General features: G+C 36.6%; 1 protein-coding gene and 1 pseudogene across 2 annotated transcripts in view; both read right to left on the bottom strand.

The window, feature by feature from the left end:
- Positions 1–18,437, bottom strand: part of ATAD2 (ATPase family AAA domain containing 2) — a 68,493-nt gene that overhangs the window by 33,366 nt on the left and 16,690 nt on the right. For both annotated transcript variants that reach the window (XM_030304007.2, XM_030304008.1), the window contains exons 4-11: positions 18,173–18,338; positions 17,738–17,840; positions 17,318–17,405; positions 15,726–15,896; positions 14,991–15,108; positions 8,581–8,688; positions 5,330–5,438; positions 4,991–5,106 (exon numbers count right to left, since the gene is read on the bottom strand). In XM_030304007.2, coding sequence (XP_030159867.1) covers positions 4,991–5,106; positions 5,330–5,438; positions 8,581–8,688; positions 14,991–15,108; positions 15,726–15,896; positions 17,318–17,405; positions 17,738–17,840; positions 18,173–18,338 — 979 coding nt within the window. The remainder of the gene's footprint in view (positions 1–4,990; positions 5,107–5,329; positions 5,439–8,580; positions 8,689–14,990; positions 15,109–15,725; positions 15,897–17,317; positions 17,406–17,737; positions 17,841–18,172; positions 18,339–18,437) is intronic.
- LOC115506138 lies at positions 1,417–1,819 on the bottom strand (annotated as a pseudogene).

Genomic DNA, 18,437 nt, shown 5'->3' with positions numbered 1-18,437 from the left:
CCCTCTCTCTCTGAACCTCCCCTGTTCATGCTCTGTCTCTGTCTCAAAAAAAATAAATAAACGTTAAAAAAAAAAAAATTTAAAAAAAAAAAAGATTCCAAAAAAGCAGAAATGGTGGGAAAAATTTCACGTGATGGATTAAATCTATTAGAAGTTAAGAATAAAATATAAAAGAGGGGTGCCTGGGTGGCTCAGTTGGTTCAGCATCTATTGACATTGGCTCAGGTTGTGAACTTGTGGTTGTGAGATCAAATCTCCCACTGGGCTTCGAGCTGAGCGTGGAGCCTGCTTGAGATTCTCTCTCCCTCTCTACCCCTTGTGAGCATGTGCACACATACACTCTGTCTCAAAAATAAACAGTAAAAAAGAATAAAATATAAAAAATAGTAAGAAATTGACATGATCAAATGCAGAGAGAAAAAAAACAAAGCAACTGTTTAAACACCAAACAAATGGAATAAATAAATGAAAATTTCAACATACAAAAACAAAGGCAGGAAAAGAATTTAAGAATGTGTGTACTGAGCTAACAATGTTATTTGTGAGGCTGTATCTTAAGAGGTAATTGAGGATTCATACAAAGAGGAAGCAATGAGATATTCATATTAACATTTGTGACAATAATAAAAAAAATCTACATAGTCAGCAATAGCAGAATTGATTTAAAAAATGATACATCCACATTATGGTATATTATTCAGCTATTAAAACAGAAAGAGAACCACATGAAAACAGCAGGTTAATACAATTATAAATTTATTATAAGGGGAAATGTTTGTTGTAAGGAAGGAGAAATGAGAAAACATCGGGAGAGTTGTTTTTTTCAAATTTACTAAATTACTTTTTTTTACAGTAATGCAGTATTTTATTCCATTAATAACTAATATTTGAGAGCATTTATAATATTAATGGAACTTAATCTAAGAGAAGTTCGACTTACTTTTTTTTTTAAAGTTTATTTATTTTGAGAGACAGAGAAAGAGAATGGAAGGGGCAGAGAGACAGGGAGAGAGAGAGAAAATCCCAAGCAGACTCTGTGATGTCAGCACATGATGTGGGATCCGAACCCCCGAAGTGAGGGATCATGACCTATGGACTTACTTTTTAAGGTTTATTTATTTATTTTGAGAGGGAGGGAGAGCAGGGGAGGAGCAGAAAGAGAGGGAGAGAGAGAATCCCAGGCAGGCTCCATGCTGCCAGCACAAAGCCTGATGTGGGGCTCAAACACATGAAACTGTGAGATTATGACCTAAGCTGAAATCAAGAGTCAGATGCTCAACAAACTGAGCAACCCAGGCGCCCCTTGACTTACTTTTTTTTACATTTCAATATCAGGTATCAGTAAAAGGAAAAATATGGTCAAAATTACTATGTCAAAAACTTACAATAAATGCTTGATGTTAGTCTAAATACAATTCAGTTTTTGGCATAAAGTTCTTTGGCTGCAAGGAGAACATTTGGTTTACTTCTCTAATAGGAATATCCGCATTTAATGCTGGGATAGCTTCTTCTTGGTATTTGTTCTGCTGTTGATTTTTAGCACAGTTATTTATAATTGTATGAATGGAGTGGAGAGAGGTACTCATGATATCATGAGGTACTCTAAATAAGAGTATATAACTATAGTAATGAGGAGGCAGACAGGCAACGCGACTGCCCTGTATTTTTGAGGCCAACAGGTTAAACCTAAGGAGTTTACTCGATATTCAGGAATAAAAGCCCACACAAAATATAGTATGAAGCCAAATTGGGAGCTTAAGAAAAGAAAAAAGCCATAAATCACTCTCTGTGGCAATGGCAATGATGAATTTTCCACCATTTTCACGGTGACTTCAGACAATCTTGGGTCCCTGAAATGACCACTCAGGCCCCTCCTGACAGCTTGGCCACCTCAATGGTGAGTCCCCTGTCCAAGCACCAACAAGGAAGCTGCAGAAGGGGTTAAAGAGGGAAAACTGAGGAACAAGCTAAGTCACAATGGCACCCCTCTTCCCACTTACTAAATTACTCTAGGTGCTTCCAATGCTTCTTCTAGAAAGCAAATGCTATTATTTAATATCAGTATCTTTCTAGTTAAAAAAATTGTTTTTAATTCACCAATGTGTAACTGTGATCGATGTATGCTACATAACTTTTATAATGGAAAAGTAACAAAGCTTACCAATCTAAAAAGGTGTACTTAAATTAACATTTCTATACAGGTGATTCAGGAAAAGTTGCACAAGGAAAAAGGAATCAAGGACTAGGGTTTATAAAAGGGTGGGGGAATGTGGGTAAACAGGTGATGGGCATTAAGAAGGGCATTTTTTGAGATGAACACTGGGTGTCTTATGTAAGAGACGAATCACTGGCTTCTACTCCTGAAGCCAAGACTACACTGTATGTTCACTAACTTTAAATTTTAAAAAATGGGTTAATAAGTGAGATATAAACACTAGAAAGAAAAGGACCAAAATTGGGGCCCTGGGTGCCTCAGTCCGTTAAGCATCTGACTCTTGATTTTGGCTCAGGTCATGATATCATGGTTCATGAGATCAAGCCCCAAGTTGGGCTCCACACTAACAGCGTGGTGCCTGTTTGGGATTCACGGTCTCCCTCTCTCTCTCTGCCCCTCCCTCACGCGCTCTCTCAAAACAAATAAACTAAAAACAAACAAACAAAAAATCATTGAGACCACCCTGATCCCTTTTACTACTCCACACAGGCAACTTGCTTGGATAGTTTACTTTCTGGTATTGCACAAGATGAGATGCTGCAGAAATTAAGTTAAAAACTCCATACTGAAGAGGAGACTACTAACCTTTGCTCAGGCCTACTGCTAAAATTCTGGCAGCCAAGCTCATAAGCTTCCAAGAGAAAGCTGGAGGATTTGTCTCTGGGGGGAAAAAAGGCCCGACTAGATACTGACTTTGAGGACTTCTGGTAAAAGAATCAGCATCAATCAGCATCCATGGGGGTGCCTGGATGGCTCAGTGGGTTAAGCCTCCAACTTCAACTTAGGTCATGATATCATGGCTCATGGGTCCCAGCTGTGCTGACAGCACAAAGCCTGGAGCCTGCTTTTGTCTCCCTCTCCCCCACTCACACTCGGTCTCTCTCAAAAATAAATAAAAAGTTAAAAAAAAAAAATCACCATCCACCAATCACCCTAAGGTGAGGCCTACAAATTAACAAGCCCTACTAGTAAGCTTTTAAAAATAAATTAAATATTAACAGAAAGCCAAGGATCACTAGACACAGAAAGCCCCTAAGATCAAGAGGGCTGAAAACAAGAAAGAAAAAGAAAAGTACATTAATCTAGAAAGTCCAACAATCAACTGACATGAATTGAGGGAAAAGGAAAAATGGAGCAGAAATTATTGAAGAAGTGATACAAAAAAACCTTCCCACAAACCAGACATTTTTCCAGACCGTAAAGGCATACAATAGCACAATGAAAGCAGGAGGGGAAAAAGATGCATCAGCAGAGTGTGGTTACATGACCATCCTCAAAAAGAAAATAAAAATAACCTCTTGTGCACTCTTTTTTCTTAAGATATTCCCAGATTGCACTCCATCAAAACACAGCTGTAAAAAAAGGTCGTAGGGCACCTGGTTGGCTCAGTTGGTGGAGCATGAAACTCTTGATCTTGAGTTTGTGGTTTTGAGCCCCATGTTGGGTATGTAAATTAAAAATAATTTTTTAAAAATCTTAAAAATAATACTAATACTAAAAAAGGGGTCTTAGTTGAATCCAGGAAGCAAGGAATCCAGCACTAAAAGATACATAAAGGAAATCTCATTGATGGTGATGAGAAATCCCAAAGTTTAGTTGTGCTACAAGACTAAGAATAACCCGTATGGATGGAAGCAAGAGAACAAAAGCTCCAACAAGATGTGTCTAGAAAAATGAGGAGTCAATAAATTATTTGGTATGTTTAACTATACTGAAGAGTTTTCTCTCTAGCAAACTCTGTGGATGAACTGATAAGCACATATAAAATTATTTTAAAAACTCTATAAAGAGCAAAAAAAAAAAACCCTCACCCACAGGCAAAGAGTATTAACGCTGAGGGGAAAGAGCAGGGTTGTAAAAAAGAGAATAGTCATGATATACTATATATGGCTCAGCTGTAAAAAAAACATTTACATTTACATAATCATAAAGCACACACTGAAAATTGATTCAACACTTATATTTGTGCATAAAGAAGCTACTGGGAGTATATGAGGACAGGAAAAAAATGTGTATATATGGAGAGTGGGGAAGGCAAAAGAACCAAATAGTCACTATTCATGTTAGAAGCCCACAGAATTCTAAAACAGAAAAAAACAAAAATTACAGTATAAGCATATTATTTAAATCTATATAGGTAAATACCTAATAGCTAACGGAGTTGAAAACAGTTGGCTCTGGAAAGTGGGAATTGAACTGGAGGAGGAAGAGTAGAGGGAGGACTACTCCCACTACCATTTTTTCCTTTGTAAGACTTACAGTACTTATGTGACTTAAAATTATGTATGGGGCGCCTAGGTGGCTCAGTCGGTTAAGTATCCGACTCTTGATCTGGGTTCTGGTCATGATCTCATGGTTCATGAGATTGGGCTCTATGCCGCCAGCACGGATCCTGCTTGGGATTCTCTCTCTCTCCATCCCTCCCCCGATTGCGCGCTCTCTCTTAAACAAAACTTTAAAAAGTATTAAAAGTATGTACATATATTACTTTGATACAGACCTGAAACAAAATTGTAAAAGTGAAAGAAAAAACTAAAAAGTATAGGAGAAATTTCAGTAAATATATGAAAAGCATTGGAAATTATTTTTCTTTTCGTGAGGATCAATTTTGAAACCATTTTTCAAGTTAAATATTAGAAAAGTAAAAATATTCGAAGTACCCAGAAAAGCACAATACATTACTGTAGACCTAAAAAATTTCAATGGAGAAATGTTATCTTTCTGGACAACAGTAGCACAGCCCACATTTTGGCTAAAATAAAATTATTAAATTACCTTGGAGGTTGAATTTTGAATTTTTCAAAGACTTCTGGATAAAGTAATGGAAACACCACCATCTCTTTTAGAGCTGCAATATGATTAGACAGGCCACCAATGCTATCAAATCGTACCTGATAATGGAAGGGAAACATGGACATTCTCAGATTTGGAATCAAAATTAAAATATCACTCCATTTCTATACTAGGCTCAACCTATACACAGCCAACTGAGTAACAGCATTTTAGTTGTAGCCTGAAAAAGTCTGTAAAGTTTCGGATTTAAAGAAAAATTGGTTAAACTTTAAAACTAAATTAAAACAGTATTTAAGTTCAAGCATACAAGATCGTACTCACTGAAGAATCTAGTTGCATTGGATCAACATCTGCAAGACTTGCTCCAATCTTCATTCTATCTTTATAAATTCCTTTTAATTCATCTTTCCGAAAATTTAGTGGGAGGCACCTATTTTTAAAAAATTAAAAAGAAACACCCATTAGGGTGTTGGGTAGCTCAGTTGAGCATTCAACTTTTTTTTTTTGTTTGTTTATTTTTGAGAGAAAGAGAGAGAGACAGAGGGTGAACAGGGGAGGGACAGAGAGAGAGAGAGGGAGGGAGACACAGAAACCAAAACAGGCTCCAGGCTGATGTGGGGCTTGAACCCATGAACTGTAAGATCATGACCTAAGCTGAAGTCTGGCGCTTAACCGACTGAGCCACCCAGGCACCCCAAGCATCCAACTCTTGATTTTGGCTCAGGTCATGACCTCAAGGTTGTGGGATCAAGCCCACTTTGGGCTCCATTCTGGGTATGGAGCCCACTTAAGATTCTATCTCCCTCTACCACTCATGCTCTCTTTCTCTCTTAAAAAAAAAAAAAAAAAAAAAGACAAATAAATAAAAATAAAATAAAAATAAAACACCTATCAGTTCACTTTCTCCCCCAAATTCTATGTCAGAATATGGACATTTTTCCTAAAAATTTAAAAACAAGTTGGGGTACTTGGGTGGCACAGTCAGCTAAGCATCTGACTCTTGGTTTCAGCTCAGGTCATGAACTTGTGGTTTGTGAGTTTCAGCCCCCACATCAGGCTCCATGTTGGCAACGTGGGGCCTGCTTGGGATTCTCTCTCCCTGTCTCTGCCTCTTCCCTGTTTGTTTTCTCTCTCTCTCAAAATTAATCAATGAACATTATAAAAAATAATTTAAAAAATTTAAAAAGTTAAATTTCAATCAGCAACTGTGAAATTACGTATTTCAACTTCATTTTCTTTATAGGTTGGGAACTTTAATGTTAGAAATATTTATACCTGAAGTTTTATTATCAGAGATATACAGTCAAATGAAGTGCCAGTGTTCAAGATGCCACAGCATCATAAAGTAATTCATGGTTAGCAATTCAGACTGTATCAATATACTTTATAATGATTGTGCTTAACATATACAAAGTATTTACCACTTGTCAGGCTGTTTTAGGTGCTTTATATGTAATAGTCCATGAAATCCTCAAAACAGTCATTTATTGAGTAGCTATTATTTCTTGTATTTTAAAAGAAAACTGATGGGGTGCCTGGGTGGCTCTGACTCTTGGTTTTGGCTCAGGGCATCATCTCGCAGTTCATGAGTTTGAGCCCCACATGCTGACAGCATGGAGCCTGCTTGGGATTCTCTCTTTGCCCCTCCTCTGCTTATGCTCTCTCTCTCAAAATGAATAAATAAACCTTAAAAAAAAACCTGAGGCACAAAAAGATTAACTGAAATGCACAAAGTCACAACTGGTTAAGTGTCAGTTCCTGGACTCAAACCAAAGCAGTGTCTCCAGACCTGCAATAACTCTGCTACAGTACCTCTCAGCAAAATATTCATAGTCCACCAAGCACCTTGGATCCACATCAACCATCTCAAGCAAGAATGAATCACTACTTTCCTAACTACTTTCAAAAACAGTTCTAGTAGATTATAAAAAATACACCTAGAAGTACCTGCTTGTTTTATAGATGGAGAGTGGAAACTGCTTATGTTAGAGGTTAAGACACGTTGGAATGCCTAAGAAAAGAAATACAACTAAACACAAGTAAAAGCACACCAAACTCACCCCAAGTGACAAATCTTGGTATCTCCAGACTCCACAAGGAATTTATACTGTGAAATCTAAGATGAACACGTTTTCAATTGTGGCTTTTTAAAAGGTATTTCTCAAATAACTTTATTTATTTATTTATTTATTTATTTATTTATTTACATTTATTTATTTTCGACAGAGCATGAGTGGGGGAGGGGCAGAGAGAGGGAGACAAAGAATGTGAAGGAGGCTCCAGGCTCTGAGCTGTCAGTGCAGAGCCTGGTACAGGGCTTGAACCCACAAACCGTGAGATCATGACATGAGCTGAAGTTGGACGCTAACTCACTAAGTTATAATTCTTAATAGAAATATAACTGCATGATATAGAAACTACAGGATTAGATGTACATTTCTATGAATGAAGGCAAAGAAACATCAGTCTAAGTAATACAGGTTTTCGATGATCTAACTCACTGCTGCCAACAGTAATGAAATGTAAGTCAAAGATGTAATTTAAAATTTTCTATTAGATACACTAAACAAAGAAAAAGTAATAATATATTTCGCTTACCCCAACATATCTAAAACATACCATCTCAATATGCAAAATAAATATTTAAAAAACTGAGATATTTTACATTCTTTCTTATACTAAGTCTTTGAAAACCAATAATGTGTTTTTTTTTTTTTTTCACAAAATTTTACAATATTTCTCAATTCAGATTAGGTACATTTCAAGTGCTTAATAGCCACATGTAACTAGTGGCTACCATACTAGGGCAGAGCTAATGTGGTAAAAGAATAGAGCTTAGGATACAAAGAATGGTTGGTTTGCACGTCCCTTCAATTATTATGTTTCTAATTGCTTCACCATGCAGTTTTTACTCTATGAGAATATTACTTTATTAGGATACAAGCCCTGCATTTTTTCACTCCCCTGACCACATCTGTAAAATGGGTATGATCCTTGCTATAAACTTATATATGAACTTACACGAACTTATATTACAAAAAGTTATGAAATAAGTAAACCCATTTTCCTAAAGAGTTCTATAAGGATGTATTATTATAATTATTATAAACAGAAAAAAATGTATTTGAAGTGAAAAAATTTCAAGTTTCCTCAAGTCCATGTTTGTCAAGCACCATTTGAGCTATACAATGGCTGTAAAAGAAAATGTTCTAATGTATTTTAAGTTTCAAATACAGATGTTTCAAACAAGATGGCATTCTAATTTATACATTAACTTTTTGTATAAATTTTTACATGTTTATTTATTGTGGGGGGGTAGAGAGAGAGGGAGAGAGAGCATCCCAAGCAGGCTCTGTGCTGTCAGTGTCGACCTGACGTGGGGCTCGATCCCATGAACTGTGAGATCATGACCTGAGCCGAAATCAAGAGCCGGATGCTTAACTTACTGAGCCACCCAGGTATCCCAAAATTTTAAATTTGGTCAAGCTGTATCTGCTCCCAAATTATTCAGCCTTCTCACCACTTAAAAAAAAATAGCTTATAGTATTAAAAAGCATCAGTAAAAGACTTACCTGTTGATAGCTCTATTGCGGCTCCTTTTTCTCCGTCTCTCAAAGTGCTGTTCATCTTCAGAAGAGGAAGATGAAGTAGAGTCACTACTGTGGATTGCATGCCTTCGCCTAAAGTAAAGAGGAAAACTGAAATCATGACGAAGGAGGGCAGGAAAAACAGAGGCATAAGATGCAAACATCAGAATTACCTAAGGATCCAAAAAGATTTATCAAAAAATTAATACATTTGCTGAAGCAATGAAGTAGGCTTTGATGGTTCAATCTTTTGGAGGGAATACATGGATAACTGAGTGGAAGGGAAAGAGATAGGTGGCTGTGATAGAGCTGACAATCAAATGTTCGTTATGATAGAATATGGTCCAAGCAGAATGACTTCTTAGTCTTGATGTAAATCAGTTATCCTCAAAGAGAAAGGTGGGAAAAAGAGGATATTAAACTCTTTGGGACTATAACTTCAGAAAGCATTTTTAATATTATACCACATATAGTTTCACATTTGTAATATTATACTATACATAATTTCACCTTTTGAAATGTCAATCTTAAAAGGAGAACAGGAGAATTTTTATGCAAACCAAAAAGGATCAAGAAGAGTTTAAAAAATACTAGGAATACAGTGAGAAATAAGATGACCTTTTATCTACAGTATCATCACCTGTAAATTTACAACTATCATTTACTGCTGTGTCAATATGGATGTATTACTTAACCCATATAAGCCTTAATTTTCTCACAAAAAGGAGGTAAGGATATAATCAAATTATTAGGCTGGTTGGTAGTACTAAATAAGACACCAAGTGCTACAAATACTGAAAAAAAATTTCAATCACTTCTACCTTTGCATTTGTTGCAAAACACCCATAGGAAAAACAAAGAATCTAGCTGGGAAAACCTTTAATCATTGGCTCAGGGTCTAGAGCTTTTCCTGAGTCAGAGTGCAATCACAGTAAGTAGATATTTCCAAAAATATTAAAGGTTCACAGTCTATTATTTCCATAACATAGGTGCAGAATCTTATACTCCGAGAATAAGTTTTTCCACTATTCACTTACCAGGATCTGAAATGTCATAAAGATGGGGGGGAGGGGAAAATGGGTGATGGGCATTGAGGAGGGCACTTGTTGGGATGAGCACTGGGTGTTGTATGTAAGCCAATTTGACAATAAATTATATTCATTAAAAAAAATGAAATGTTGTAAAGGAAATTCAGTCTCTATTTGTCCCACTTACTATGATTATTCATATGTTCTGCTATTACACATTTGACTAGGCAGTGCTGGCCCAGACACTCCTAGAGATGTTAATGTTATACATTACCTTTGTAATTCCCCCTTCACCCCAGTCTGAATTATGAAACACAAATGGCCCCACAGGTTTTGGATAAGGGGTTTCTCACAGATATTTAAATGAGAAAATAATCCTCCAATGTCCACCTCCCCAAACATACCCAAGAGTATTCTTATGATTGGCCTGAAACTAAAACTATCTAGTACAAGTGTGCAATTTTATATGAAAGACTAATTTACTTAATATTACCATTAATATTACAAAACAACTCTAACCTGGAGGCACATAATTCACATAACAGTAAGTGAATTCCGTATGTATTCACATAATGAAGACTAACTTCACAATAAAAAGGACTAACATTTATTAAATGCTTCTTGTACCAGATAGTAGATATATTATCCCACTGAATCTTAATTACAGCTCTGGACAAGTACATATCAGCAGGCTCACTTTAGAGTTGCAGCCAATGTGACTGGCTCGTAGTTTAAATAACTTGCTTAGGGGCGCCTGGGTGGCGCAGTCGGTTAAGCGTCCGACTTCAGCCAGGTCACCATCTCACGGTCTGTGAGTTCGAGCCCCGCGTCAGGCTCTGGGCTGATGGCTCGGAGCCTGGAGACTGTTTCCGATTCTGTGTCTCCCTCTCTCTCTGCCCCTCCCCCGTTCATGCTCTGTCTCTCTCTGTCCCAAAAATAAATAAACGTTGAAAAAAAAAAATTTTAAATAACTTGCTTAAAATATTAGAATTAGGCAACGATGGTGTCAGAACTCAAACCTTTGTCTATTCAAAAAACCCACTTTCGGGGCGCCTGGGTGGCGCAGTCGGTTAAGCGTCCGACTTCAGCCAGGTCACGATCTTGCGGTGCGTGAGTTCGAGCCCCGCATCAGGCTCTGGGCTGATGGCTCAGAGCCTGGAGCCTGTTTCCGATTCTGTGTCTCCCTCTCTCTCTGCCCCTCCCCCGTTCATGCTCTGTCTCTCTCTGTCCAAAAATAAAAATAAACGTTGAAAAAAAAAAAAATTAAAAAAAAAAAAAACAAAAAACAACCCACTTTCTATATACACTGGTAATTTCCAGTTGTTTATTTCACAAACCAAAAGAATTATAAGCAAACAACAAAACCTGTGGACTGAAATAAATTTTCCAATGTTTGATCTGAAAAGGAATTAAAAGAAAATTTTTTTAATGTTTATTTTTGAGACAGACAGAGTGTGAGCAGGAGTGGGGGATGGGGGGGGGTGGCGCAGAGAGAGATGGAAACACAGAATCCGAAGCAGGCTCTAGGCCCTGAGCTGTCAGCACAGAGCCCGACACGGGGCCTGAACTCATGAGCTGCGAGATCATGACCTGAGCTGAAGTCGGACGCCCAACCGACTGAGCCACCCAGGCGCCCCTGAAAAGTAGGGTTTTTAAGCATTGTAGTTATAACAAAGACATAGAGCACTCAATACATGCCAAATAGTAGTTTAAATGCTTTTCGTGTATTAACTCATCTAATTCTCACATTACTGTGAGACAGCTAATATCATTCTCATTCTATGGGTCAAAAAACTGAAATGAGGTTAAGTAACTTGCTAAAGGTCATTAATAAGTGGTAGGGCTGGGCCTGAAACCTAGTCATGGGTCCAGGGTTTTCACAATTACTCTATACTGTAGAAAGGCCATTTTTTCAGTTTTAAAGAGATTCTAAACACCCACACCCACACTCACTCTTTATTTTTCATTTTACTAAAAATGTTTGAAATTCTGGCATAGACAAGTGCTGGACCAGCACTGTGAACTTAATCAGTGTTTAGAGTTGCCAGTTCTAGCACCTTGACACCAGGTAAGGGGCACTCTGGAATACTGGTGAAGCAACGGTACTAGGTTACCTTCAGGTTCAAAGGGATTGGGCTTGTTCCAGAAACTGCAGACTGAAACTAAAGAATAAACCTTAGATGAGTAGAGGTGAGTAATCATAAGAAAGAAAATCCTGCTTAAAGGCAGCGTTCCTGAACCTCTGTTATGGTAAGCACGCCAAAAAACCCTTGGAAGATCCTGCACTGCGGCTGCAAGGTTTTTCAACCATTTGCCATGGGTACCGAGAGCAATGCCCAAATGATTCTTTGGATGTGTGCTCTGGTCCCATGCCTAAGTAGGTGAAGTAGGACATGAATATAAACATAAGCTGGTCTCTTTAAGAAAAAGTAAAAAGGCTGAGCAAAATGACCATTACGGTGTTAAAGGGGAAGAGATGTTCATATCACCTCGGTAAGAGTGTTGGGGGAAAAAAAAAAGGTTTAAAGGGCTACATTCAAAAGGTCAGATAATATTAACAGTTGAGATGTGGAGAAATTGGAACATGCATACATTGCTTGTGGGAAAGTAAAATAAAGCAGCCATTCTGGAAAATAATTTAGCAATTCCCCGAAACAGTAAATATAGTTAGCATTTGATCTAGCAATTCCATTTTTAGGTACATACCTGAGAGAAGTGAACACATAAGTCCATACAAAAAGTTGTTCACAAATGGTCATGGTAGCATTATTCACAAAAAGTAGAAACAACCCAAATATCCATCAGCTGATAAATGGATAACCAAAATATGGTATATTTATACAATGGAATCTTATTTGGCAATAAAAAAGAATGAAGTACCGATACATGCTAAACGTGGATGAACCTTAAAAATGTACCAAGTGAAAGAAGTCACTCACAAAAGAGTCCACGTATATGAAATACTCAGAATAGGCAAATCTACAGAGACAGATAAAAGATTAGTGGCTGCTCAGGGCTGTGGGGGATGGAGGGACTGGAGATAACTAAAGAGTACCGGGTTTCTTTCTGAGGTAAGAAAAATGTTCTAAAATCGTTTGTGGTTATAGCTGCACAACTGTGAAAACCCCTTGAACTGTACATTTTAAACAGGTAAACTATATGGCATGTGAATTGCACCTCAATAAATCTGTTATCAAAAAGAAAAAAATTTTTTACAAAGCTATCAAAACCAAAATCAGTCATTAAGTCAAATAATGTGACTCAGGGTACAATTTAAATATCTTAGTTCATACTTTAATTTAAATGTGTCAGAATGAATAAACAAACAAAAAGCAGAATCAGACCAATAAGTACAGAGAATAAGCTTGATGGTTGTCAGACGGGTGGTGGGGGGGTGGGGGTGGTAAGGGGGGATGGGCAAAATGGGTGACCAGGAGTGGAACATACAAGGCTTCCAGTAATGGAATGAGTAAGTCACAAGAGCAAAGGTACAGCATAGGGAATATATCGTCAGTACTATTTTAATACCGCTGTTACGGTGACAGATGGTAGCTACACTTGTGGTGACCAAAGCATAACAGATACAGTTGTTGAATAACTATGTTGTAAAATTGAAACTAATGTTAACATCATGTGTCAACTACATGCAAATAAAAAATAAATAAATACATAAATACATAATAAAATAACAAATAAATGTGTCAAATCTTCCACTAGTCTATGAGATCTGAGGGCAGGAATCCTGACTTAAGTCATTTTTATATCCATAGTGCTTAGTACATGGTAGTACTCAAACATTTGTTAATTGGAGAAAAAAAAAGTCCTGCACCCAAAGAAGTATGAGACACTTTACATAAATAAATGGTAGACTCTGTGAACCAAATATGGGAACCTGAGCACCAAAGGAGCAAAAAAAAAAAAAAATTCGTACCTGCTGCAAGATCCATTATAGGTGGTGACTACAGAGGCAGTCATTAAATACATTACTTCCAGAAACATATACCCATTAAAAATGGAAGAAGAAATTTAATCTCAAAGTAACTGCCAGCCTTTTTCACTTCTGTTGGATCTAGTAGAGGTTTATCCTTTAAGTCAGGCAACCAAGACAGCTGCCCTGGGCCTTATGCTTGGAGGGGATTCCAGGGAACATTACACTTTACCCCCCTTTTCTGTAGATCATTAGATTTCACTATCAAAATACTGGTCTTTAACAATATTCCAAAGGGGCCTATCAAAAGTAATGTTAGTGTGGCCTCCTTTCAGGTGCAATTTATCTTGGGCAGCTCTGACAGGTTGCCCTCCTGACCCTCCATCCTTCTGGGCTCTGGTTTTATGGAAAGGGATGATGAAACAGGAAATCTAGGATGTACGCTTGTGATTTTGACACTCTGAAAATGAAATTAAAAGACCTAGGGACACAAGCAGTATTTCATATTTTTCCTAGAAGAATGTCAGTATTTACAAAAGTGTTGCTTTCAGTTATTAGTCTGCTTCTATGAGGAGACTTCCAAGAGCTGTTCAAATAGTTGAAGTCTCATAGGATTTCAGTCTCACCTCTGAGGAAATTAATATTAGAAAAAAGTACCATTTCCACACAAATGCCATTTTTCCCCCTGTCTCTTTAATCTTCACCACGAGTTCTCTCATTCATGAACTACTATAATGTTATTATTACCCAGAAAGTTTTAATGAATCACAAAGCCTTTTTTAACTTGGGAAAATGAGGAAATAACAAGAACTACCTCTTTGGACTTAAATATGACAGACAACCAACAAGTGTTATGATGTAGAAGGAAAAGAAACCCACAAATAATTTTAATAGTCAAAGAAAATTAGTGTTTCTTACTATATGAGAAAAAAAATTTTTTAAAGTGGAAATAAAACCTCAGGGAAAAAACCAGATCCAGAAGAGGATGGTTAGCATCGTGAAAAGTCTAGAAAGCTATGTAACCTGGAATGTTTGTCACAGTAAGAAAATATGTCTGTGATACTATGTGAAATAGTAGACTTAACCTACACTCTAACTTAATGTGAAGATTAAATGAAACAGTCTATGTGAGATGCTTATTAACACCAAGCCAGGAATACAGTAAACACTGAAGCAAAGGTAGCTCTCTATTAGTAAAGTGTGGAACAACGGAATAAACTACCTTACCATGGTAGTTACTAACTACCTAGTAATGGAAGCAACAGCAAAAATCTAGTCAGTGGTAGCAGGGATAAGAGCACTATAGGCATAGAGAGAACTCTCCAAGATACAGGATTCTAGAATTCTATCTGGATACATCCAGTCCTAAAACTCTAGAATCCTACCTATCACAGCCACAATTACGTTGTTATAAATCAATCAGTACTTCAGAACCAAACCTGTTCATTCGTTTACAATAAGGACTTCTTGGTCCCGCAGAAGATAATCTATATCTTGGTCTTGCAGGAGAAGCTGGGCCAGTGTAAAATATGTTGGGCTTTCTCTGGTGACGAGGTTCTAAAAAGAAGAATTATAGGTATGTGACATATTAAGTAGTTATGAAGATAATTTTGTTCTTCACCTAAATACTTACAAAGGTGCTGCCTTCCATGAAAATACTAGTACATATCTACCAGACTATTTTACTGTTCATGTTTAAAGTCATTTATGTCTGCAGGGTTGCTATTGAAAATTATATAAAGCACAGACACCCACCCAACCAAAACATACACTGGCCATAAACAACCATTATGATTATACTGATGCATAACAGCTGGTTATCAGCCCTGCATATATATGCTCATTAGGACTGAAACACAACTGTAACATAAATCAAAAGCAGTCTTATTTACACAAAGTGAAAAAATAAACTAAGTTGAAAGCTATAAAATCTAAAGTAAGTAAAGACAGACATGAAATTTCAAAATGGCCCAATTATTTGCTTTGGTCAAGGCTAACATCTAACTTTCTTGAAGTAATGACTTCTTGCACATTTAGGATAATTTAAGAAAGACAACAGCCATGGATATTCTACAAAATGAAAACATGAAAAATAAGAATAACAGAGGAAAAGCAGTAAAGATAAAAGTAATATAACTACATCTTCTCCTAGGACAAATATATGTAACACTTACTTTCCAATGGAGCCTGGTAATAAACAGTAGCTTTTCTCTGTCTAAGATAATATCGTTTCTGATTATCTTCTTCCCCATCTTCTTCATCTTCATCGTCATCATCGTCATCATCTTCGTCATCATCTTCACCATCATCTTCATCTTCTTGGTCTTCACCCTCTTCAGATGATTCTACAGTTAAGAAACATTTACTTTCAGAATACTCACCAAAATGTTAACAATTTTTAATAAAGGGGAATTGAAAGAGAGAGACCCTCCTTTAAAAATTTACTTCTAGATTGCTCATAGAAATGATTCTTTCGCAGCATTAAATGAAGATTTTAAAAAATGAAGTAAACTATAGAATTAAAAATAACTAGAGAAAGGAAAAAAGGAAATAGGGAAAGATGTTTAAAGGCTACTGTCAGTAGTACCAAACTAAAGTTTATGGTATTGCTGCTGATTTCATTAATATAAGTGACTATGCTTAAGTTTCCAAGTTAATTTAACATGTTGACAAATTAAAGTATCTCCTCACTTAGCTTTTTCCTTTCATTTTTTCATTTTTACTTATTTTTAATTTTAATTTTTTAAGTAGGCTTCACACCCAGTGCAGAGCCCAACACAAGGGCCCGAACTCATGACCCTGAGGCCAAGACCTACGCTGAGATCAAGAGTTGGATGCCCAACTAACTGAGCTACCCAGGCACCCCAACTTTTGCCTTTTAAACTTAAGTTTTAAATTCCATCCAGCCCTTCTGGCTGTCACTGAGCTACACAGAGCATAACTCAAATATCTACTTACAAAAATGTAAAACACCCTCACCAAATATTTAAAATGCATTTCAGAAAACTGGTTTTCACTCAAGAAAAGTTCTAATAAATAACAGTTGTAATTCCTAACAGAAGAGCAAAACTTAATTTTAATCACCTTTCAACTAAAATTGGTAGAGATGTGTTGTCTATAATGCATTATATAAGCAAACCAGGTTTATCTGCTTTAGATTTGTAGATTTCAAGTACTTTCCCAAACAAAACACACTATCCTTTTAAGCTTTCCCCTGCCCTCACTTTTATTTCATTTTATTTTTTCATTTTTTTTTAAATTTGAGAGAGAGAGAGAGAGAGAGAGAGAGAGAGAGAAAGAATCTTAAGCAGGCGCCATGCTCAGCACGTGACCTGAACCGAAATTAAGAGTTAGACGCTCGGGGCGCCTGGGTGGCTCAGTCAGTTAACTGTCTGACTTCAGCTCAGGTCATGATATTGCGGTCTGGGAGTTTGAGCCCTGCGTTGGGCTCTGTTGACAGCTCAGAGCCTGGAGCCTGTTTCAGATTCTGTGTCTCCCTCTCTCTCTGACCCTCCCCCATTCATGCTCTGTCTCTGTCTCAAAAATAAATAAACGTTAAAAAAAAAAATTAAAAAAGAAAAAAGACGCTCAACCAACTGAGACACCCAAGCGCCCCTCCCCTGTTCTCACTTTTAAATTATGACCAATCCTTCGATCTCTCACAAAATACCAATAATGTCACAGCTTCTGAATAGAAGAGCTGAGCTATATTCTACTAAATAAAAAGTGCTGAAATTCAAACCCAGAAGTAAAACAAAAGACTAACCCACACTGCCTTCTTGATTGTCAGTTGTTTCCTCATCAGTTCTTTGAATACCTTTTTGTTTTCCTCTTGTGTACATATTAAGATTCTCCTAAAAATGTTTAAACAGAAGCCATTAACATTTAGCATATTTATTTAAAAAATTCAGTAGGACCTTCCTATCTTGCTTAATAAAATGAAGATATTTATAGCTATAAACTGTTAAAACTCCAGCAATATCTAGTAACTGATCAAACAAATGCTGAACAGTTTAAAGATGTTGAAAACAATGAATAATTTACCAAAAATGGATAGGTACTATAGAAAAAAGGTTAAATTGGAGATCACTAAATCAGCCGTGAAACAGGAGATATTCTTTTTTACTGAAGTGTAGCTGACACACAATGTTGCATTAGTTTCCAGAGTGAGGAAGGATATATTTACTTCTTCTGTTTCATTAAACACTCCCAAGTCTTCAAGTTCCCTCATTCGCTGTCTACGCATCTTCTTCATGTCATCCATTTTTTGAAGTACAGCTTCAGCAGTGCTTTAAGAAAATTGACATAAATATAAGCTAAAACTGTAAAAGAGTGGTACAGTTTTAAAAGCTTGATTTTTCTCCCATTATATTTTTTAATTGCTGGGATTTTAAATATCTCTATACAAGGCACTGATTTACCTGTGTAAAAATATTCTATAACTTTTTTCCAAGAATTTAAAGATCTATATAGAATTATTCAAAGTCCTCTAATAATCTTTCTCCCTTTGGCTTTACACAGCTGAATGCATTAAACACTCAGGCTAGTTGAAATTTATGATCCTTCCCCAACAACAAATTATGCCACCTAAATCATCTTGATCTAAATAATTTTTACTTACTTTGTTATAAGTTTGTCAAACAGCACAGATTGGTTCACACTACTGTAACGACTTCGAATCCTACAACTTCGGCGAACTTCAACATCACCATTCTCTTCATGCAAGCGTTCTTTAGTTTGAACAATGTTTCTAGTCCTCAATGACCGAGTAACCGGAACCACTTTGTCTTCAAGATGTGTAAATGAAAATAAATGGAAAGATTTTAAATAATGGCATTTATAAAACAGTTCTAAAATGAACAATTGAATAGCTACACTTTCGTGTA

Source organism: Lynx canadensis, chromosome F2, assembly GCF_007474595.2.
Source record: "Lynx canadensis isolate LIC74 chromosome F2, mLynCan4.pri.v2, whole genome shotgun sequence".
Classification (NCBI taxonomy): domain Eukaryota; kingdom Metazoa; phylum Chordata; class Mammalia; order Carnivora; family Felidae; genus Lynx; species Lynx canadensis.
The sequence above is the reverse complement of the archived record's forward strand: the minus strand, read 5'-3'. Positions and strand labels throughout refer to the sequence as shown.